At 42.6% G+C, this 22,108-nt stretch overlaps 1 protein-coding gene across 3 annotated transcripts in view; it reads left to right on the plus strand.

Moving 5' to 3' along the window:
- TCEA2 (transcription elongation factor A2) overlaps positions 1–19,238 on the plus strand; it is a 111,293-nt gene extending 92,055 nt beyond the window's left edge. For all 3 annotated transcript variants that reach the window (XM_033963386.1, XM_033963388.1, XM_033963387.1), the window contains 4 exons: positions 17,067–17,221; positions 17,412–17,558; positions 17,731–17,802; positions 18,977–19,238. In XM_033963386.1, the coding sequence (XP_033819277.1) occupies positions 17,067–17,221; positions 17,412–17,558; positions 17,731–17,802; positions 18,977–18,985 (383 nt within the window). In that variant the 3' untranslated portion in view covers positions 18,986–19,238. The remainder of the gene's footprint in view (positions 1–17,066; positions 17,222–17,411; positions 17,559–17,730; positions 17,803–18,976) is intronic.
- The last annotated feature ends 2,870 nt before the right edge of the window (positions 19,239–22,108 follow it).

The raw sequence follows: 22,108 nt of genomic DNA on the forward strand, positions 1-22,108 counted from the left end.
CACATCCCCGCCCCCTCCCCCCCCCCAGAAGTAGTTATTGATCAGGAACCAGAAGACCAGTCAGAATACGACTGGGGTGACTGGGAGGCAGAGTCCATGCCCTTACTGCCACAGAGTGAATTCTCGCTCTGAGGAGATTTGTGGTCTCAGGCTGAAGCTGGTGGTCAAGAACCTGTAGTAGCCTGTGACCAGGGGGGAGGGACCTGATGGTGCCTTGCTTTATCAAGTTTTGCTTGAGATTATTACTGACTGAGAATTTCACCTTGAATACGTGCAGACTTTGGTGGCTCAGTGCTCTGCTGAATGGTTCAAAGACTTAATCCACATTTTTTTCCCCTTGCTTCCTGACATTACTATGTAAGTCATGGAGCATTGGGAGACGCTGGAGGGCTCTTATAAGTCACTAGGACTATGTTAAACTGGCATCCCATGTCTCCTGAATTGTTCAGCCTAAAGCAGATTTATTGGTAGCGTATGTTACCAAGTGTATTTCTCTACCTAGTAAAGGAGGAATAATTTCAAAGGATGTGCAGAATCGCAGGGTAGATGTTGTTCTTACAAGGTAATTCAAAACCCTGGCTTTGGGGATTAAGGCAGCAGCAGCGGCCTCATTCATGGCATGTGCTAACCATACCAGATTATGTCTGACTCCCATGATGGATGACAAAGTTTACCCCAAGCTGATAATGGTGAGGAATGGCTATGTAGCAGATGCCCTATATGAAATAATGAGTCATGAGCAAAGTTTCTGCTTAAACTATATCCGGCCCAGTGGGCTCTGGATCAGACAGTGGGTGGGAGATTTGGCTTCTGAGCAAAATTGAGCAGGCTTCCTTTTAAGGGTTAAATGCTATTTTTAAGGGATTGGATGATCTTAGGACCAGTGTGACAGATTTTCACCCAGTCAGCAGCCCATGAGTCCCTAGAGGGTCGGGTGGTCGGAAATTTTCATAAGAATAGCCTTACTGGGTCAGACCAATGGTCCATCAAGCCCAGTAGCCCGTTCTCACAGTGGCCAAGCCAGGTCAGTAGTACCTGGACAAAACCCAAAGAGTAGCATAAGAACATAAGAACTGCCATCTCCGGATCAGACCTTCGGTCCATCAAGTCCGGCGATCCGCACACGCGGAGGCCCTGCCAGGTGTACACCTGGCGTAATTTATAGTCCCATACACATAAAAGAAGGTGTATAACACCAATAATTAAACTATACTTAGGAAGAGACCTCAGTAACGGAGCCCACGCACAGTCGTTTTTCATAGACCGAAAATTCAACGTGGTTATATGCTCCTTTGCTCCAATCATCGGTCTCCTTCCCACGTTTATTCTATCCTATATTCTAAATATCTTATAAATGTTTTAAAGAGAATATAGCTATTTATTTTTAATATTTATTTATTTCTTATTTTTTCTAATTAGTGAAACATCTTAATAGTTTTTACATTAAAAATGATCTTAATTCCTCTAATATAATAGGTCAGGTGTCTACACTCACTCATTAGAGACCAAACTGACATCACTCATACATTTCTAGTTTCAAATTGTTGTTAAACATTCAGTGCTTATCAATAATGTTTTTGAAAAGAGTACTTAGCTTTCATTTTTTAGCAGTGCTCGTATATCATGCGATACCAACGTGGCCAGCGTTTCGTAGACTTGAATCTTTGTCTACTGCTTCAGGGCTATTTCTCACGTATAACAAGCTACGTAACAGGTGTTATCAAGGGACAGCAGGCAGATATTCTCACATGTGAGTGACGTCATCCACGGAGCCCGGATGTGGACAGCCCCGCACTTCCTGACATCAGAGAAAGAGCTGACACTGGCGCGAGAAGCAGGATGGGGTTGCTGCTCACACTGGGAATGTTAAAGAGGCGGGTCTGCGTGCGGGGCTGTCCACATCCGGGCTCCGTGGATGACGTCACTCACATGTGAGAATATCTGCCTGCTGTCCCTTGATAACACCTGTTACGTAGCTTGTTATACGTGAGAAATAGCCCTGAAGCAGTAGACAAAGATTCAAGTCTACGAAACGCTGGCCACGTTGGTATCGCATGATATACGAGCACTGCTAAAAAATGAAAGCTAAAAAATGAAAGCTAAGTACTCTTTTCAAAAACATTATTGATAAGCACTGAATGTTTAACAACAATTTGAAACTAGAAATGTATGAGTGATGTCAGTTTGGTCTCTAATGAGTGAGTGTAGACACCTGACCTATTATATTAGAGGAATTAAGATCATTTTTAATGTAAAAACTATTAAGATGTTTCACTAATTAGAAAAAATAAGAAATAAATAAATATTAAAAATAAATAGCTATATTCTCTTTAAAACATTTATAAGATATTTAGAATATAGGATAGAATAAACGTGGGAAGGAGACCGATGATTGGAGCAAAGGAGCATATAACCACGTTGAATTTTCGGTCTATGAAAAACGACTGTGCGTGGGCTCCGTTACTGAGGTCTCTTCCTAAGTATAGTTTAATTATTGGTGTTATACACCTTCTTTTATGTGTATGGGAATATTTAGATAATAAATATTAGTGATTTATTTCCCATTGGGGGACTCTACTATAGTGTAATTTATAGTCCACCATATCTTTATATGCCTCTCTTAAAGAGATATGCATCTAGTTTGCTCTTGAAGCCTAGGACGGTCGATTCCGCAATAATTTCCTCTGTGAGGGCATTCCAGGTGTCAACCACTCTCTGAGTGAAGCAGAACTTCCTGACATTAGTCCTGAACCTGTCCCCCCTTAGCTTCATTACATGTCCTCTAGTCCGTGTCAAATTGGACAATGTAAATAATCTTCTCTGCTCTATTTTGTCGATTCCTTTCAGTATTTTGAAGGTCTCGATCATATCCCCATGCAGTCTCCTTTTCTCAAGGGAGAACAATCCTAGTGTTATAAGTCTATCCTTGTATTCCAGTTTCTCCATACCCTTCACCAGTTTTGTTGCTCGTCTCTGCACCCTCTCCAGCAGTTTTATATCCTTCTTTAGGTAGGGAGACCAATGTTGGACGCAGTATTCCAAGTGTGGTCTGACCATTGCCCTATAAAGCGGCATTATAACTTTCTCCGATCTACTCGAGATTCCTTTCTTTATCATGCCCAACATTCTATTTGCCTTCTTTGCCGCTGCCGCGCATTGTGCCGACGGCTTCAGGGTCCTATCTATCAGTACACCCAGGTCCTTTTCTTGTTCACTCTTCCCCAGAGTTGCACATGACATTGTATACTCGTATTCCTTATTCTTATTGCCTAAATGCATTACCTTGCATTTCTCCACATTGAACTTCATCTGCCATTTCTCCGCCCATGTTTCTAACCGACACAAGTCGCTCTGGAGTTCCTCTCTATCCTCCTGCGATCTGATTGCCCGGCATAGTTTTGTATCGTCTGCAAACTTGATGATCTCACTGGATGTTCCTTCCTCCAGGTCATTGATATAAATATTAAAAAGGATCGGCCCAAGTACCGAGCCCTGGGGTACACCACTAGTCACTTTCTCCCAGTCGGAGAACTTCCCATTTATGCCCACACTCTGCTTTCGGTTTTCCAGCCATTTGCCTATCCATCTTTGTATATCTCCCTCTATGCCATGGCTTTGTAGTTTCCTGAGAAGTCTTTCGTGTGGAACTTTGTCGAACGCTTTCTGGAAGTCCAAGTATATTATGTCCACCGGCTTCCCACTATCAATTTGCTCGTTCACGGTCTCAAAAAATTGGAGTAAATTCGTCAAACATGATTTCCCTTTCCTGAATCCATGTTGACTGGGTTTCATCAAGTCGTGTGCGTCCAAGTGCCGGACTATGCTATCCTTGATCAGTGCTTCAACCATCTTGCCGGGGACAGACGTAAGACTCACAGGCCTATAGTTGCCCGGTTCCCCTCTCGATCCTTTTTTGAAAATTGGCGTGACGTTCCCTATCCTCCAGTCGTCCAGTATCTGTCCAGTTCTGATTGTCAGGTTTGCAAGTTTTTGCAATAACTCTCCGATTTCAACCTTCAATTCCTTTAAGACTCTCGGGTGAATTCCATCCGGTCCAGGGGATTTGTCACTTTTAAGTTTGTCGATCTGATAGTATATCTGGTCTAAGTCCACTTCAACTGTGGTGAGGCTGTCTTCTATTTCTCCTGCAAACACTTTCTCCGCTTCAGGTATTGTTGAGGTGTCCTCCTTCGTAAAGACGGACGCAAAGAAGGAATTTAGTTTGTCTGCGATTTGTTTATCTTCCTTGATGTACCCTTTTCTTCCCTGGTCGTCCAGGGGTCCCACTGCCTCTTTTGCAGGTTTTTTTCCCTTTCACGTATCTAAAGAAGGGCTTGAAGTTTTTGGCCTCCTGGGCTATTTTTTCCTCATATTCCTGTTTGGCATCCCTCACCGCCTTGTGACATTTCTTCTGATCATCTTTATGTTTGTTCCAGGCTTCGGTTGTCTTTATGCATTTCCATTTTTTGAAAGAGTCCTTCTTTTCTTTTATGGCTTCCTTCACCTGTATGGTAAGCCATGCCGGTTCTCTTTTGCTCTTTGTTCTCCGATCTTTGGAAATCCTCGGAATGTAGAGATCTTGTGCTTCTGTGATAGTATTTTTCAGTAGGGACCATATGATCTACCGTTTCAAGTTTCAAGCATTCCATGCTACCGATCCAGGGCAAGCAGTGGCTTCCCGCATGTCTTTCTCAATAACAGACTGGGCTTTTCTTCCAGGAAATTGTCCAAACCTTTCTTAGAATCAGCTATGCTATCTGCTCTTACCACAGCTTCTGGCAATCCGTTCCAGAGCTTAACTATTCCGAGTGAAAAAATATTTCCTTCTATTGGTTTTAAAAATATTTCAGTCCATAGGCTTTACCACCTTTACTTACGCCGACGACATTCAACTCTCTCACCCTCTAAATCCAGAAAATAAAGAGGAAATACTAGAGATCAATTCAAAATTAGAGAAGGTTAAACAATGGCTTAGTTCCCACATGTTAACCCTAAACATACAAAAAACAAAAGCTCTACTATTCCCATGGAAACAGGGAATAAATTTGAGTGCCCCCTTTACCCTTGATAACACTCACCTGGAGCTTGTATCATCTTTAAAAATACTTGGTGTCATCATCGATAACAAATTTTCTTATCTTGAGCATATAAGTAACATCGTAAAATCTTGCTTTTACAGATTACGAATGATGCGGTCAATCTCTAAGTTCCTAGAGCCAAAATCTTTAAATATACTAATTCATTCTTTAATTATTGCCAGACTTGATTATTGTAATTCATTATTAATAAAAATTACACAAAAGGAAAAGAAAAGATTACAAATCATCCAGAACACTGCCGTCAAACTTATTCATAATGGTAAAAAAATATGATCACGTTACTCCTTTTCTGATCAAATCGCAATGGATTCTCATTAACCACTGCATCACTTTTAAAATTTTATTAGTTCGTTGATAGTAACGAACCCCAATTTATTAATAAATTACTTATTCCTTATGTTCTCGGTGATGGCTCCACAACTATGGAACACTTTACCTCAGCTGATGCTTGTAAGGTTCAATATTGATTTAAGAAAATATTTTGTAAACGAGTTAAAAATGGAGTCCCAGATCAGCTCTTAGCAAATGCTTTTAAACAATGAACAAGACACCCTGCGAAACCGCGCCATCAAAAAGAGGCTACAATGACGTGCATGAAGACGTCACAAAGGAAACACTATTGGGAGAACCTACCTATATTCATAAGAACATAAGAATCGCCATTGTTGGGTCAGACCAGTGGTCCATCGTGCCCAGCAGTCCGCTCACGCGGCGGCCCTTGGTCAAAGACCAGCGCCCTAACTGAGACTAGCCCTACCTGCGTACATTCTGGTTCAGCAGGAATTTGTCTAACTTTGTCTTGAATCCCTGGAGGGTGTTTTCTCCTACGACAGACTCCGAAAGAGCGTTCCAGTTTTCTACCACTCTCTGAGTGAAGAAGAACTTTCTTACATTCGTACGGAATCTATCCCCTTTCAATTTTAGAGAGTGCCCTCTCGTTCTCCCTACCTTGGAGAGGGTGAACAACCTGTCCTTATCTACTAAGTCTATTCCCTTCAGTACCTTGAATGTTTTGATCAAGTCCCCTCAATCTCCTCTGTTCAAGGGAGAAAGGCCGAGTTTCTCTAATCTTTCACTATACAGCAACTCCTCCAGCCCCTTAATCATCTTAGTCGCCCTTCTCTGGACCCTTTCAAGTAGCATCATGTCCTTCTTCATGTACGGCGACCAGTGCTGGACGCAGTACTCCAGGTGAAGGTACTGGCCCAGTACAGCGGCATGGCCCAGTACCGATCTGTTCGTGATCCCCTTATTTATCATTCCTAGCATTCTGTTTGCCCTTTTTGCTGCCGCCACACATTGCGTGGACGGCTTTATTGACTTGTCGATCATAACTCCCAAGTCTCTTTCCTGGGAGGTCTCTCCAAGTACCGCCCCAGACATCCTGTATTCGTGCATGAGATTTTTGTTACCGACATGCATCACTTTACACTTATCCACGTTAAACCTCATCTGCCATGTTGATGCCAATTCCTCAAGCCTGATTATGTCATGTTGCAGATCTTCGCAATCCCCCTGTATCTTCACTACTTTGAATAACTTTGTATCGTCCGCAAATTTAATCACCTCACTCGTCGTACCAATGTCCAGATCATTTATAAAGATGTTAAAGAGCACGGGTCCAAGCACCGAGCCCTGCGGCACCCCACTCTTCCAGTCCGAGTATTGTCCATTTACCCCCACTCTCTGTTTCCTATGATCCAGCCAGTTTTTAATTCTCGTGAGTATTTCACCCTCTATTCCATGGCTCACAATTTTCCGAAGTAGTCGTTCATGCGGAACCTTATCAAACACCTTCTGAAAATCCAGATATACAATGTCGACCAGAGTGATATTTTAAAGCCCATTGTTAAAAATTCTACAAGTCTTTCACAAAACAAAAATGTACAGATATAACCATGCAGTTCAAAAAATATTGCAAGAAATTAGAACCATTCAAAAAAATTCAAGTCATATAAAGGTCCAGTATTCCACTTTGCAGTTCATTCCAGGTGGATGCATGGTATTCAAATAGTAAATCCACCTCTGTTCTGGACAAATTGCTCCCCTCCCCCACTCCTTCAGGTGGAGAGGGGGCCTCTCTAACAGTGAATATTGCAAGTCCTGTACTTTTATGAGACAGATCTTGCCAGTGTTGCACCAGAGGTGCTTCCAGGACTCTAGTGAATGTGACTTACATGTTCTTGGATCCTAAGTTGGACTATGCGAGATGTCTCTCACATAAAATTTTTCATGGGGACATTAAATCATATAAACCACTGCTAAAAAAACAGTCAGACATATGTAACATAATCTGAAAAGGAAACCTTGGTAACTTGACAGCATCAGAACATACAGTGTGAATACAAATTGAGCAATGACCACAAGAGCGATGCATACGTGGTGTGTATGAAACATTTCTGTCAACACTAGTGTAGTGAGATCGTGTCAGATGTTCCTTCAAATTACAGTTGTGAGAAAATGCAAACCTAGGTGTATTCTGAAATACACTGCTGAAGACATTCCAATATGTCTTACTTAATTGTTAGCAAAAGCTTTCGTAGACTATGGCAACACATAAGTAAGTCCAGATATTTTTTCTTGATTGCTAGGTTGCAATAATGACTGATGTGCAACATGTAAGGCATGCTTATAAGCCTGCTTTATTATTTTGACTGGTAACCATAGGTTTTCAGATCAATCAAACGTCCTTGGCCCCTCTCTATCAATTGGGCTTTGTTGGAACATAAACACCATAACAGTAAAAATTGTCCAAAAGGTAAATTTGTATTTGTGGCGTCGGGTGGAGACTGGTATATGTCAATAAGTTGTTCTGATCAGTTTCCTTTCGAAAAATACTGGTAACAAAATTCTGATCCCTCTAATGTAATAGAAATGTTCAAAAAAGATAGTCAAAAAAATCTGAAAGATGATGAAAATTGTAAATTCTTATTACAATTCAACCACAGTAAATAATAATAATAAAAAATAACAGAGCTCGTCTATACATCTATATATCACTTTCATAAAAATGTGCTGAAAATATTCTGGTATAAAAAAACCTCTTCAAACTGAGAAATGCATAAACAAGCAATAGAGGCTATAGTAGCCCCCATAGCAGCGCTTTGTACTTGTGGGGAAAAAATCTATTGTCGAACATTAAGTAATTCATAGTTAAAACAATATGTGCCAATTTGGTTAAAAAAATCCACACGCCGCTGTTCAATTCCCTTATTGGAGAAATACCTATGAACTACTGTCATTGCCTCCTGTGTACACAGGAATGTTTGTGTATAAGGCTGTGATATCCAAAGAAGCCATTAGATCACCTTAGGAACATTCTTGCATGCTTGTAAAATTAAAATCATTGTGGTAATGTCTTTTACATATGATCTACTCTTCTGTACTTCTGATTTCAAATTGAAGTCAACCAAATCAGACAGCTGTTGCAAAATGGAACCAATGCCTGATGCATGTGGGACATAAGTCTCGTGCAGTCTGACTAAGGATCCAAGAACATGTACATCGCATTTGTACAGAGGACCTAGAAGCACCTTTGGTGCAACATTGACTAGATTTATCTCACAAAGTACAGGACTTGCAATATGTAAGAGGCCCATTCTCTACCATGGGGGGGGGGGGGGGCTTTGTCCAGAGTGCTTTAGTGGAAGGAACAGTGATGGATACACAGTTTGAATACCATGCATGCAATTGGATTGAGCCACAAGGTGGAGTAATAGACCTTTTTGTGACTGTTGAACTTTTTTTTTTTTTTTTTTGAATGGTTCTAACTCAGTGGTCTCAAACTCAAACCCTTTGCAGGCCACATTTTGGATTTGTAGGTATTTGGAGGGCCTCAGAAAAAATAGTTAATAAGACATATGCTAGGTGTTCAATCCCAACCCGCAATCCGGGAGTTGCTGAAATCCACAAACTTTTCTGAGCACATGTTCTACCTCATTAGCCTGAGAGCAGTTACAGTTTCTGCAAGCAATCCGTGCAGGTGTCTTTGCAGTTGCTCTGCTTCTTTTTCTTATTTTTTTCGCTTAACTGTTGGGTTGCGGGCTCACTGCAGGACCCGCTCCATTCAGGAGCAGTGGACTCCTGGTGTGAAACGTTGGTTGACCAATTGTCTGGAGCTTCAGGCAATTTGGCTGGCGCTACTTGCTCTCCAGCCCTTCTGAAAGAACCAGTGGTGCAAGTTTCTCTGACAATGACACGGCGGTGGCATATATACATCATGAAGGGAGCTCTAGTGCTCACGCTTTTGGGCCAGAAAGATCATCTGCATTCCACTGGACGGAAGCACATCTTCTGTCTTGCTCGGCAGCCCTTGTGACTGGTATCGACAATGTTTAGGCAGACTTTCTCGACCAAAAGTTCCTGGACCCAGGAGCATGGTCCCTTTCGCAGGAGGCATTCTGTCTAATTGTACAGAGCTGGGGTCAGCCCCAGAGGAACTTTTTGGCTTTGGCAGAGAACTCGAAGGTTGGGTGCTTTTTTTTTTTTTTGTCAATGAACATCAAAGAAGCTAGGGCCGGATGCCTTGGTTTGGCTCTGGTTGGCTCACGAGCTCCTATATGATGATCTCTCCATGATCTCTGGTCCGCCGGATAGCAGCGCATCCCAGCCTGGTGATTTTAGTAGCTTCAAACTAGTTTTGGTGCCCATGGTATGCACATATCATCCATCTTCCATAGGGTGAGAGACTCCGGCCCCCTTTTCATCGATATATTCTCAGTCAGAGGCCGGTGCCCATGGAGACTCCATGGTGCTTTGGTCTTATGGCATGGCTCGTGAGCGCTTAGCTTGGAGGAAGCGTTGTTTTTCAGATGTAGTTATCTCTCTCTTTTTTTTTTTTTTTTTTTTTTGCGCTTGATAAAACCTTCTACTATGGCATCTTATGCCAAAGCCTGGAAAGCTTTTCAACTGTGGTGTGTTAAGAATCACATGCCTTTTCCAGAACATACGCAGGTAAGGCTAGACTCAAATAGGGCACGGGTCTTTGACCCAAGGGCCGCCGTGTGAGTGGACTGCTAGGCACGATTGCTCAATGGATTTGAATGGCCATTTCTGCAACTTTCATCACCCACAGCAAGCAGCTGCCGATTTCGTTTTCGCTTAACACCCACTAGACTGGAAGTGTGGCTACATCATGGGCGGTGTCTCGCACGCTTCATTCTTTCTTCGTTTCACCTTGCCCCCTTCTTTCTTTCTCTCTCCATGCCCCCTTTCTTTCTCTGTCTGTCTTTCTCTCTCCGTGCCCCATTTCTTTCTTTCTTTGTTTCACCCGGCCCCCTTTCTTTCTTTCTCCTTGCCCTCCCAACCTTGCTACCGACATTGGGAAACATGCTGACACCGCTGCCGGGGAATAATATGCCACTGGCGCCAAGTTCTCCGTGCTTCTCATCCCTGCGGGGCCGACTAACTCTTGCCACCCGATATCAATTCTGACGTCGGAGAGGACGTTCCGGGCCAGCCCGGAACATCCTCTCCGACGTTAGAATTGACGTCGGGTGGCAAGAGTTGGTCGGCCCCGCGGGGAAGAGAAGCAGGGAGAACTCGGCGGCGGTCTTGTTTCCGATGGCAGCAGTGGCATACTATTCCCCGGCGGCGGTGGCAGCATGTTTCCCAATGGCGGTGGCATGGGGGAGGGCAGGGAGAAAGAAAGAAAGGGGGCAGGGTGAAACAAAGATAGAAATGGGGCACGGAGAATGAGAGAAAGACAGACATAGAGAAAGAAAGGGGGCATGGAGAGAGAAAGAAAGAAGGGGTAGGGTGAAATAAAGAAAAAATTTGGGGAGGGAAAGAGGTCTGGAGGAGAGGAAGCATACAGGAGGCTGAAAGAAGGGAAGAAATATTGGATGCACAATCAGAAGAATAAAGTACAACCAGAGACTGATGAAATTACCAAACAAAGGTAGGAAAAATGATTTTATTTTCAATTTAGTGATCAAAATATGTCCGTTTTGAGAATTTATATATGCTGTCTATATTTTGCACTATGGCCCCCTTTTACTAAACCGCAATAGTGGTTTTTAGCGCAGGAAGCCTATGAGCATCGAGAGCAGCATGGGGCATTCAGTGCAGCTCCCTGCGCTAAAAACCGCTATTGCGGTTTAGTAAAAAGGGAGGGGTTATATTTGTCTATTTTTGTATGGTTGTTACTGAGGTGACAGTGCATAGAATCATCTGCCTTGACCTCTTTGAAAAAGCCCAGAATATAAATGATAATTAACATTTTCTCTGCGTACAGTGTGCTTTGTGCTTTTTAAAAATTTTATTGTTGGTAGGTCATTTTGACTTGGCCACGAAGGTAAGGGAGAGAGAGGGAGGGGAGCTGCTGAAAGACATCTAGTAATCCTTGCAAGCTTGACTGGGCAGGGAATTATTTTTGTAAAATCATGTTTTGTTATGTGACTGGCATTATTTAGACTTTAATTTCTATTAATGAATAGAATGAAAATGATATAAAATTACTTGCTTGTTTTTATGTGCGTGCGCTGATGGAAAGTGGAGAGAGAGTAGGCTGAGGACACTGAAGGGAAATGGGGAAGAGAGAGTGGGGAGAAGGCACACCAGGGAAGGGAGAGGAAAGAGATGCCAAGACCATGGCAGGAAAGGAAAGGAGCTACCAGACCATGGAGGTGGGGAGGGGGAGGAGGCAAATGCCAGACCAGGTGGAAGGAAGGAGAGAAAGGAAGGAGAAGAGATGCTAGATAATGTAGTGGGAGGGGGAGATGGAAGGAGAGGAGAGGGATGCCAGGGCATGAGGGAAAGAAGGGAAACTAAAGGAGACAAAATGCCAGACCAAAGGGAAAGAAAGGAGATGAAGTGCCAGAGGGAGAGATAGGAGGGAGATGCCAGGGCATGGGGGGGAGAGAAGGGAAGGGAATAGAGATGCCAGACCATGGGGTGGAATGGGAAGGAAGGAAGGAAAGGAGAAGAGAGAGATGCAAGAGCATAGGGAAGGGGGTGAAGCCAAAATGAATCATGTACAAAGGAGAGAAAGGGCACAGGATATACAGTTTATTGAAAGGACATAGAATGAGGGAAGATGCCATATGGAACAGAGAGAAGGTGGACAGTGGATGCAAGGGGCAGAGAGAGGGTGGACAGTAGATGGAAGGGGTAGAGAGAGAGGGCACAAGCTGAGTGGAAGGGGCAAAGAGAGGGCAGATGTTGCATGGCAGGGAGCGAGGACAAACGGTGTATAGAAAGAAGAGAGCATAGAGAAGTTTTTTAAAGCAGAAATGACAAAAGGTAGAAAGATTTTTTTGTTGCTTTACTTAGAATCAAGTAGTATTGTAATTGTATTGATAAAATTTCATAAATAGGAAATGGAAATAAGGCAGTTTTTTGGACTAAACCCTCTTTTACTCAGGTCAGGACATGATACCATAACAGTACTATTCTAAAGAAAGATTTGGCCTCTGAAAGCTAATTGAAAAATGGATTAGTCCAGTAAAATGGTTATTTTCTTATTTCTCATTATTTGTTTTATTTTTATTTGTTAATTTGTAAAGTGGTGATTGTTATGTATCAGTTTTTTCAAATTTACATCGACTGTCTTTATATTTTGCACAGTATTAGGGGACACGTGTCGCTGTTTTTGTGGTGTCGTGGTGTTGCATTTATGCAGAGTCTGGTTTCTTGGCGGTTCAGTTTAACTTTTGTCTACATATTTCTATTTTTAGTTTGTGATTATTCCATATTGGGTAAGGGTGTATCTCTGTTCTGTATGTATGAAAAGAACATAGTTTTCAGTTGGCATTGACTGCAGCATCAATTGACTGTGCGGGATCCAGTGGCGTACCTAGGGTATGTAGCACCCGGAGCCCATCATTTTTTGACACCCCCCCCCCCCATCTATATGAAAAATATGATTTTTAGTAACAATCCACATATCGCACAACAAGAGTGTACCTAGGAAAAGGCAGCATCTTAAACACTGCAGTGAGCACTAGAACACCAACACATACATTGTAAAACTAAGCAAGCCAGATCCCGCACAATCAATTGATCCTGTAGTCAATGCCAACAGAAACTTCTTTTCATACACACAGAACCAGAGATACACCCTCGCCCAATATGGAATAATCACAAACTAAAAATAGAAATATGTAGACAAAAGTTAAACTGAACCGCCAAGAAACCAGACCCTGGATACAATGCAACACCACAAAAACAGTAACACATGTCCTCTAATACAGTGCAAAATATAAAGACAGTAAATGTAAATTTGAAAAAACTGATACATAACAATCACCATTTTACAAATTAACAAATAAAAATAAAACAAATAATGAGAAATAAAAAAATACCATTTTATTGGACTAATCCCCGTAAGCTTGGTCCCCATCCCCGCAAACCACTTGATTCCATCCACACAAGCCTTGAATTGTTTATATTAAAGTATAAAAAGAAACAATATTCTGTACAATTGTCAATTTATAAATCAGCATCTTCTCCCCACTCTCTCTTCCCCATTTCCCTTCAGCGTCCTCAGCCCACTCTCTCTCCACTTTCCATCAGCGCACGCACATAAAAACAAGCAAGTAATTTTATATCATTTTCATTCTATTCATTCATAGAAATTAAAGTCTAAATAATGCCAGTCACATAACAAAACATGATTTTACAAAAATAATTCCCTGCACATTCAAGCCTGCAAGGATTACTAGATGTCTTCCAGCAGCTCCCCTTCCTCCCTCCCCCTTACCTTTGTGGCCAAGTCAAAATGATCTACCAACAATAAAATTTTAAAAACACAAAGCACGCTTTACGCAGAGAAAATGTTAATTATCATTTATATTCCGCGGATTTTCAAAGAAGTCAAGGCAGATGACTTTATGCAATGTCACCTCAGTAACAACTATACAAAAATAGACAAATATTCCCCCTCCCTTTTTACTAAACCGCAATAGCGGTTTTTAGCGCAGGGAGCTGCGCTGAATGCCCCACGCTGCTCTCGACGCTCATAGGCTCCCTGCGCTAAAAAACGCTATTGCGGTTTAGTAAAAGGGAGCCATAGTGCCTCCCAAAACTTTTTCTTTGTTTCACATTGCCCCCTTCTTTCTTTTTCTCTCTCTCCATACCCCCTTTCTTTCTGTATGTCTGTTTTTCTCTCTCTCTCCGTGCCCCATTTCTTTCTTTGTTTCACCCTGCCCCCTTCTTTCTTTCTCTCTCCATGCCCTCTTTCGTTCTGTATGTCTGCCTTTCTCTCTCTCTCTCTCCGTGCCCCATTTTTTTGTTTCACCCTACCCCCTTTCTTTCTTTCTTTCTGGCTCCCTGTCCCCCCTTTCTTTCTTTCTCCCTGCCCTCCCCTATGCCACCATCATTGGGAAAATGCTGCCACCACCACTGGGGAGTAGGCTGCCACTGCCGCCTTCGGGAACAGGCCGGCGCCGAGTTCGCCCTGCTTCTCTTCCCCGCGGGGCCGACCAACTCTCGCCACCCGCGTCAATTCTAACGTCGGAGAGGACGTTCTGGGCCAGCCAGGCAGCAATTGGCTGGCCCAGAACGTCCTCTCCTACGTCAGAATTGACGCGGGTGGCGAGAGTTGGTCGGCCCCATAGGGAAAAGGAGGGAGAACTTGGCGCCGGCCTCTTCCTGATGGCGGCGGTGGCACTCAAGTGGCTAAAGAGACACATGTTCATTTGCCGGCCTAGGGAGAACACTGGAGGGTGGCCAGCTGTGCACCCCCTTGGGGCGTAAACCCGGGGCGGACCGCCCCCACCCCACCCCATCCCCAGCTTGGTATGCCACTGTCTGTACCTCACTCCCTCCCTATGACCAAAAATTCTCCTTCTATTCCCCGTGTACATAACCATCTCTTTCCCTCCCTTCCTCTTTCCCAAGTCCATGCCTTCTGTGTCCAAAAACACATTCCCTCCCCACCTCAGCATCTCTTTCCCTCCCTTCCTCTTTCCCAAGTCCATGCCTTCTGTGTCCAAAAACCCATTCCATCCCCCACCTCAGCATCTTTTTCCCTCCCTTACTCTCTCCCAAGTTCATGCCTTGTGTCCAAAACGCACTCCCTCCCCCTTTTGTGTTCCGCGTTTGCTTCCCAGCCCATCTTAGCAACTTTCTCAGCAAAATGGAGCTTGAGTCGCAAGGCTTGTCTTCTATTTCCTGCTTTGCTTAAGCCCTCTCTCCGATGTCAGCGCTGACATCGGGGAAGACTTCCGATCGGCTATATGTGAGCGGCAGGGCAGGTAGGAGCAGAAGACGAGCCTCGCGGCTCGAGTTATATTTAACCCCGCGGGTCCCCTGTCATTCCCGTTCAGCTCTCTCCTGTGCAGCCCCTTGGGGCGTGCACCCGGGGCAGACCTCCCCCCGCCCCAGTTTTACAATGTATGTGTTGGTGTTCTAGTGTTCACTGCAGTGTTTAAGATGCTGCCTTTTCCTAGGTACACTCTTGTTGTGTGATATGTGGATTGTTACTAAAAATCATATTTTTCATATAGATGGGGGGGTGTCAAAAAATGATGGGCCCCAGGTGTCACATATGCTAGGTACGCCACTGCAAGAATGTGCAGAGGGAATGAGGTGGGTGCGGGGAGAAGGGTTCTTGGGGTTGGAACAGCTGGGAGAATTAGCACTGCTCTAGGAGGTTAGCATTCTGACAGGGGCAATGTTAGGAAATTCTACTTTACGGAGAGGGTAGTGGATGCCTGGAATGCGCTCCTGAGAGAGGTGGTGGAGAGTAAAACTGTGACTGAGTTCAAAGAAGCGTGGGATGAACACAGAGGATTTAGAATCAGAAAATAATATTAAATATTGAACTAAGGCCAGTACTGGGCAGACTTGCATGGTCTGTGTCTGTATATGGCTGTTTGGTGGAGGATGGGCTGGGGAGGGCTTCAATGGCTGGGAGGGTGTAGATGGGCTGGAGTAAGTCTTAACAGAGATTTCGGCAGTTGGAACCCAAGCACAGTACCAGGTAAAGCTTTGGATTCTTGCCCAGAAATAGCTAAGAAGAAAAAATTAAAAAATTAAAATTGAATCAGGTTGGGCAGACTGGATGGACCATTTGGGTCTTTATCTGCCGTCATCTACCATGTTATTATGTTAGTAGCAATTGTTCATTTTGCCTATGTTTGCTATGTTTCTTTTATAGCTGGCTCTTTATGTTGCTTCAGTTGTTCATCTTTAATAAAAATGATTGACATGCAAATTATATCAGCACTAGGCAGTGGCAGCACAGGGGCTTTTAGGCCTTTTTGGCCATGGGTGTCAGTCTAAGAGGGGGTGTTCACATGGAATGTTTCTTTTTTCGCATCTTCGGAGGATCTGCTTGGCTATTCACAGACTGACTTTTATGGGATTGGGCTTGTCTGGTGAGGATGCCAAGGAAGGAGAAATTAGGTCTTGTCTGCCAATTTTCTTTCCTTTAGTTCTTTCAGACCAGTCCAGATATCCTCCCTGATTCAGACTTTTTTATATTGTTTACTATAATCAGTCTTCTCTACTTGGAGTTCCAGTTCTTCTTATTTGTTTCTAATAATGTTTGTTTATTAGCGTTTGATATAACGTTCTATCTTGGCGAAGTTCAGGGCGGTCTACAATTCTTTTTTTAATTGAGTATTTTTCCTATTGGTCTTGGTGGACACACTAGCTAGCTGTGGTATCTGGGGCTATAGAGGTCACAGGGAAAGTCACTGGGATCGAACTCGCAACTTCAGGGTGCCGAGCTAGCAGCTCTAATCACTAGGCCACTTAATAAAGTTGTTTATAAGACATTCCTTTAATGAAGAAGAAATGATGATTCATTGTTTAGCTCCCTTTCAGAAGAATTCCACTACTTTATTAGGGTCTAGAGCTGCAGTGTCCTTATGAAGCAGAGCACACAATTCTGTATTCTCTATCTCCACCTGTTGCTTGAGAATAACTCACAAGTTCTGGACTGATCTGGTGGGACTAAAGGAAAGAAAATTTAATATTAAGTCCTTATTTCTCCTTAAGCTTCCTTGACTTTGCTCCCAATCATATATCAGGAAATTGGGAATACAGACATGAAATACAAGAATCGTGTGCGGAGCCGGATTGCAAACCTGAAAGACTCAAAGAATCCAGAACTGCGGAAGAAGGTTTTATGTGGTATGATCTCACCTGAGAATATAGCGGGCATGAGCTCAGAGGTGAGGACTGAGCTTGAAAAGGTCAAAATATTGGTAGGGTTTTTGGGATCATTTCATGGGCTTGGGCTTTGGCTTGAGGAGTCACTTTGCTTATGCGGGGAGAGATGACGAGTATATCTCAGTAGGACCAACTTGGTGAGGACAAAAGGGACACAGAGACTTTGATGGTGTATGGCATTTGTCTCTATAGGAAATGGCCAGTAATGAGTTGAAGGAGATGAGGAAAGCAATGACAAAGGAAGCCATTCGAGAGCACCAGATGGGAAAGACGGGAGGAACCCAGACAGATCTTTTCACCTGTGGCAAGTGCAAGAAAAAGAATTGCACTTACACACAGGTATGTGCCAGATGGTTATATACAATTACTCTGTTTGTCTATGCTGTGCACACTGTGTTTGGGGTCCCTTTTGGCTGCTTCTCTCACTGCACAGCACAGACACACACTGTTGTGTAGAGCAGATTTGAGTTGAGAGGTCTCTCACTTTGTGTCACTCTTACCATGTATCCAGGTGCAGACCCGCAGTGCAGATGAACCCATGACTACCTTTGTTGTCTGTAATGAGTGTGGGAACCGCTGGAAGGTGAGTACCAGGCTTTGGAGTGAAGTATCAATTCAATTACTGGGGTTGGAGAGATGGGTTGGGTCACCTGTTTTTTTGCAGCATCTGTCCAGGAGATGCTGCTTGATATGGAGGACAAGATGTGGTGAGGTAGCTGACTGACTCTGTTAGAAGGGACACATGTGTCTGAGGTGGCATATGACTTCAGATGAGAGGGTGGGAAGTAGTGAGGCCAGTGTTTTAGAGTCTGCATTAAGAAAAATCTTGGGAATAAATGGGGAAGGGAAGGCTTGCTTGCAGATCTCACGAGTGAAATCTTTCCTCTTTTACCCGAATATACTGTTATTCCCCTCTGTATCCTGTAATTTCCTTCAATGTTAGGTAACTCTCTTCGATTACCCAAATATATTATTATTTCCCACTGTATCCTGTAATTACCTGATTCTTGCTATGTAATTTTATCAGAAAAATTCCCCACTGTATCCTTTAATAACCTCAATGATAGGTAACTCTCTTCTGTTACCCGAATTTAATGTTATTCCCCACTGTATCCTGTAATTACCTGAATCTTGCTATGTAACTCTCTCGGATAAATTCCTGATATCTTTAAATTTGTAATATTCTACCATAACATGTAACTTACTTGAATCATTGTATATGTAATTCTCTCGGTAATGTCCAGATCTCTTCTAATTGTAATCCGCTTAGAACCGCAAGGCACAAGCGGAATAGAAATCACTAATGTAATGTAATGAAAATGCTGAGCATTTTTCTCATTGATACACTATTAGGACAAGTGCTTGAGGCTTTCTGGAGTCAGCAGTATAGGAAGTAGAGCTGTAACAAATATTTGTATTTGATTTGATTCGGCCCCAAGTAGTGCCCCTAAATACATTATTCATATATCACTGAATAGTAATTTAAGTTTAAATATGAATATCCAGTACTTGAACTCTGATTTCACATTCCTTCTTTTATCATTTATGTTAAAGCTCAATGCCTGTTATTCATATTTAGTATTCGGCGAAATAGTAAAATATGCTATTTGCTACACTCTAATAGGAAGAACTAGAAATTATAAGTCAAACATAGTACAAATTAGTTAGATTGATCCCTAGCTGAGCCCTCTACTTATTTGCTATGAAAGTTTTTTTTTTAAGTACAAGATTAAAAACATATTTTTCTATTCTTACAGTTCTGTTGAACGTCGGTGACACCTACAACCATGAAACCTAAACATGGACCAGAAAGCTGCAGCCTTCATTGTGCTGCAAGAGAATGTGTAAAACCATTTCTCAATCCCATTCATGCCTGTGAAAAGCACTTCATCTGGTGCCAGAGAGCCAAGGCTTCTCCATAGTTCATTAGAAGATTTTCAGTTGCAGTTTGCCATATTTCTCAATCTGAAGATAATCTGTTTTGTTTAATAAATTTTGTTGCCATTTTCTGTCCTTTTACTTGCTGTCTGTAGCAGTTTCCTTTGTTTGCCTACATATTTGAGATGAAAGGAGATTTGCTTTTTGTATGAATAGGATGACAAGATGCCTGGTTCATTTATGGTTTCTATAAGAAATAAGATATACATAGAGGAGCTGATGTATAGTTATATACTTCATTTATTACTCATTTCATATGTGTTGAACATTTTTCCTTTTCACACACACAAAAAAATATGGGGACTTTTGTCATTCAGTACCGGTATTGATGCTTGTTTGAAGATTCAGGGGCCGATTATTATTCAGATGGTGGAGGTCATTAGACCTAGATACGCTAAGGCCCTGACTGGATATTGGTTGGGACCTGCATAAGGATGCAGGTGATCTCTGATCCCCCCCCCCTCCCACCCTGAAGGTAAGAAGAGCCACTGGGGTCTGAAGGACAAGAGTGATGCATGCTTCCTCACTCATTACATTACATTACATTACATTACATTTGTGATTTCTATTCCGCCTATGCCTTGCGGTTCTAAGCGGATTACAGTTAAAAGAGATCAGGACATTACCGAGAGAATTACATTACAACGATTTAAGTAAATTACATGTTGTGGTATAGAAATACAAGTATAAGATATCTGGATTTATTGAAAGAATAACTTGACAGGGTTCAAGTAGTTACAAGGTTCAGTGGGGAAATCAATATAGGCAACTGAAGAAAGATACCTAACTTTGAAGGAATCAGTTAAGTGGATACCTAAGGGAGATTCTTTTTTAGGAGAAGGTTAAATGGATACCTAAGGGAGATGCTTATTTAGGAGTTTGGATATTTTTCGTAAATGAGGTTCAAGGGGATGACTAGTGTGTTATTTGCTGGGGAGAGTGCATGTGCGATTGGAGAGGGGAATATTAAGTAAGGACGTGTTTTTTGAAAAGAAATGTTTTGATTTCTTTCCGAAACACTTTGATGTCTGTTGTTTTGATCATCAGTTTGGTGATGGTGGGGTCAATTTTTGCTGTCTGAGTTGCTAGAAGGCTGTCATAAAGTTTCTTACGTCGGGTACCATTATGAGGGGGGAAGGTGAAAAGATTCTGAGTTCTTCTTGATCTGGGTAGTCTGTAGCGGCAAAGACGGTTGTTCAGGTAATTGGGGGCCATATCATGAGTTACTTTGAAAAGTAAGCAGTAGAGTTTGAATTGAGTTCTTGCTTTTATCGGAAGCCAGTGAGAGTCTACATAGGCGGGTGTGATGTGGTCGAATTTGCTGAGCGAGTAGATGAGTCTGATAGCTGTGTTCTGAACGGTCTGTAGTTGTTTTATCATAGTATTTGGGCAAGGCAGGTAGAGGCTGTTGCAGTAATCTAAGGAGCTGAGTATGAGGGATTGTACAATGATCTTGAAGTGTTCTTTGGAAAAGAATTTTCTTATTTTTCTTAGGTTTCGCATGGTGAAGAATGCTTTTTTTATGGTTTTGTGTATTTGTGTTTGCATTGTGCAGCCTCTGTCTAGGTGTGTTCCCAGAATTTTGAGAGTATTCTGTATTGGATATTTGATTGTGTTTACATCTAGTTCTGTTAGGGATGGTTTTTGTTCCTTCTCTAGTAGTAGGAATTTGGTTTTCTCCGCATTCAGTTTTAACTTGTAGTTCGTCATCCATTTTTCTACAGTTTCTAATGTTGTTTTCAGGCGTCCGTTGGAGGTGGGGTCTTGGATATCGAAGGGGAGGAGGATGGTTATATCATCCGCGTAGCTGAAGGATGTAATGTTTAGGGCGTCTAGGGCCGTGCCTAGGGATGCTATGAAGAGGTTGAAAAGTATGGGCGATAGAGGGGATCCTTGTGGAACTCCGCAGGGGTTTGACCATGAGTCGGATAGAAGATCATTTGACTTGACTCTGTATGATCTTGTTTTGAGGAATCCTTGGAACCAGTTGAGAACATTACCTGATATTCCTGTGGCATCTAGTATCTGGAGTAGTATGGAATGGTCAACTAAGTCGAATGCTGCTGAAAGATCGAGTTGGATGATTAGTAACTTATTTCCTTTGCTGAGGTGCTGACGGGCTATGTCTAGTAGGGAAACCAGAAGTGTTTCAGTACTGTGATTGGTTCTGAATCCGGATTGAGTAGGGTGTAGGATGTGGTGGTCTTCTAGGTAATTGGCGAGATATTGTGCTACTAGACCCTCTATGAGTTTGACGTATAGAGGTATAGAAGCGATTGGTCTATAATTTGTTGGGCTGTCTATTGGGCCTTTGGGGTCTTTTAGTATGGGAGTAATTATGATTTCACCAAGTTCCGGGGGGAACTGACCTTCCCTTAGGGTAGTTTGCAGCCATAGCGTGAGACCAGCTGTGAATTTAGTGGACGCTGTAGCTAGTAGATAAGGAGGACAATTGTTCAAATCACATGAAGATTTGCTGTATTTTTTATACAGCCGGTCTAGGTCTGACCTTTGTGTCGTTGGGAAGTTGGTCCAGATCCTATCTGCTGAGGTGGCTTCGTCTTTTGTGGGTTTTGTTAGTATCTCTTCTAAAATGTTTCGAGAGTTGTTAAATGTGGATCTGATTGTGATGATTTTGTGTTTGAAATGGTCCGCTAGTTGGGAGACTGTTGGAGTTTGGTTTCCTAGGGTGGCGAGGTGGGGTTTGGTATCAGTGAGATTTCTGACAAGGTTGAAAAGTTTTTTTTGTGTCCGGTTTATCGGTGCCAATGAGTTTGGAGTAGTAGTCTGTTCTTTTTTCCTTCAGTTTGATTTTGTATGCTGCTGTTTGATTTGGTGTCTCCATTCTGTTTTGGTGTGGTCTTGTTTCTGTTTTTTCCATGTCCTTTCTAATTGTCTGCATTGTCTTTTTAGGTGTAGGAGTTCGGCGTCAAACCATTTGTCTGATGGTC

Source organism: Geotrypetes seraphini, chromosome 11 (assembly GCF_902459505.1).
Source record: "Geotrypetes seraphini chromosome 11, aGeoSer1.1, whole genome shotgun sequence".
Taxonomy (NCBI): Eukaryota; Metazoa; Chordata; class Amphibia; order Gymnophiona; family Dermophiidae; genus Geotrypetes; species Geotrypetes seraphini.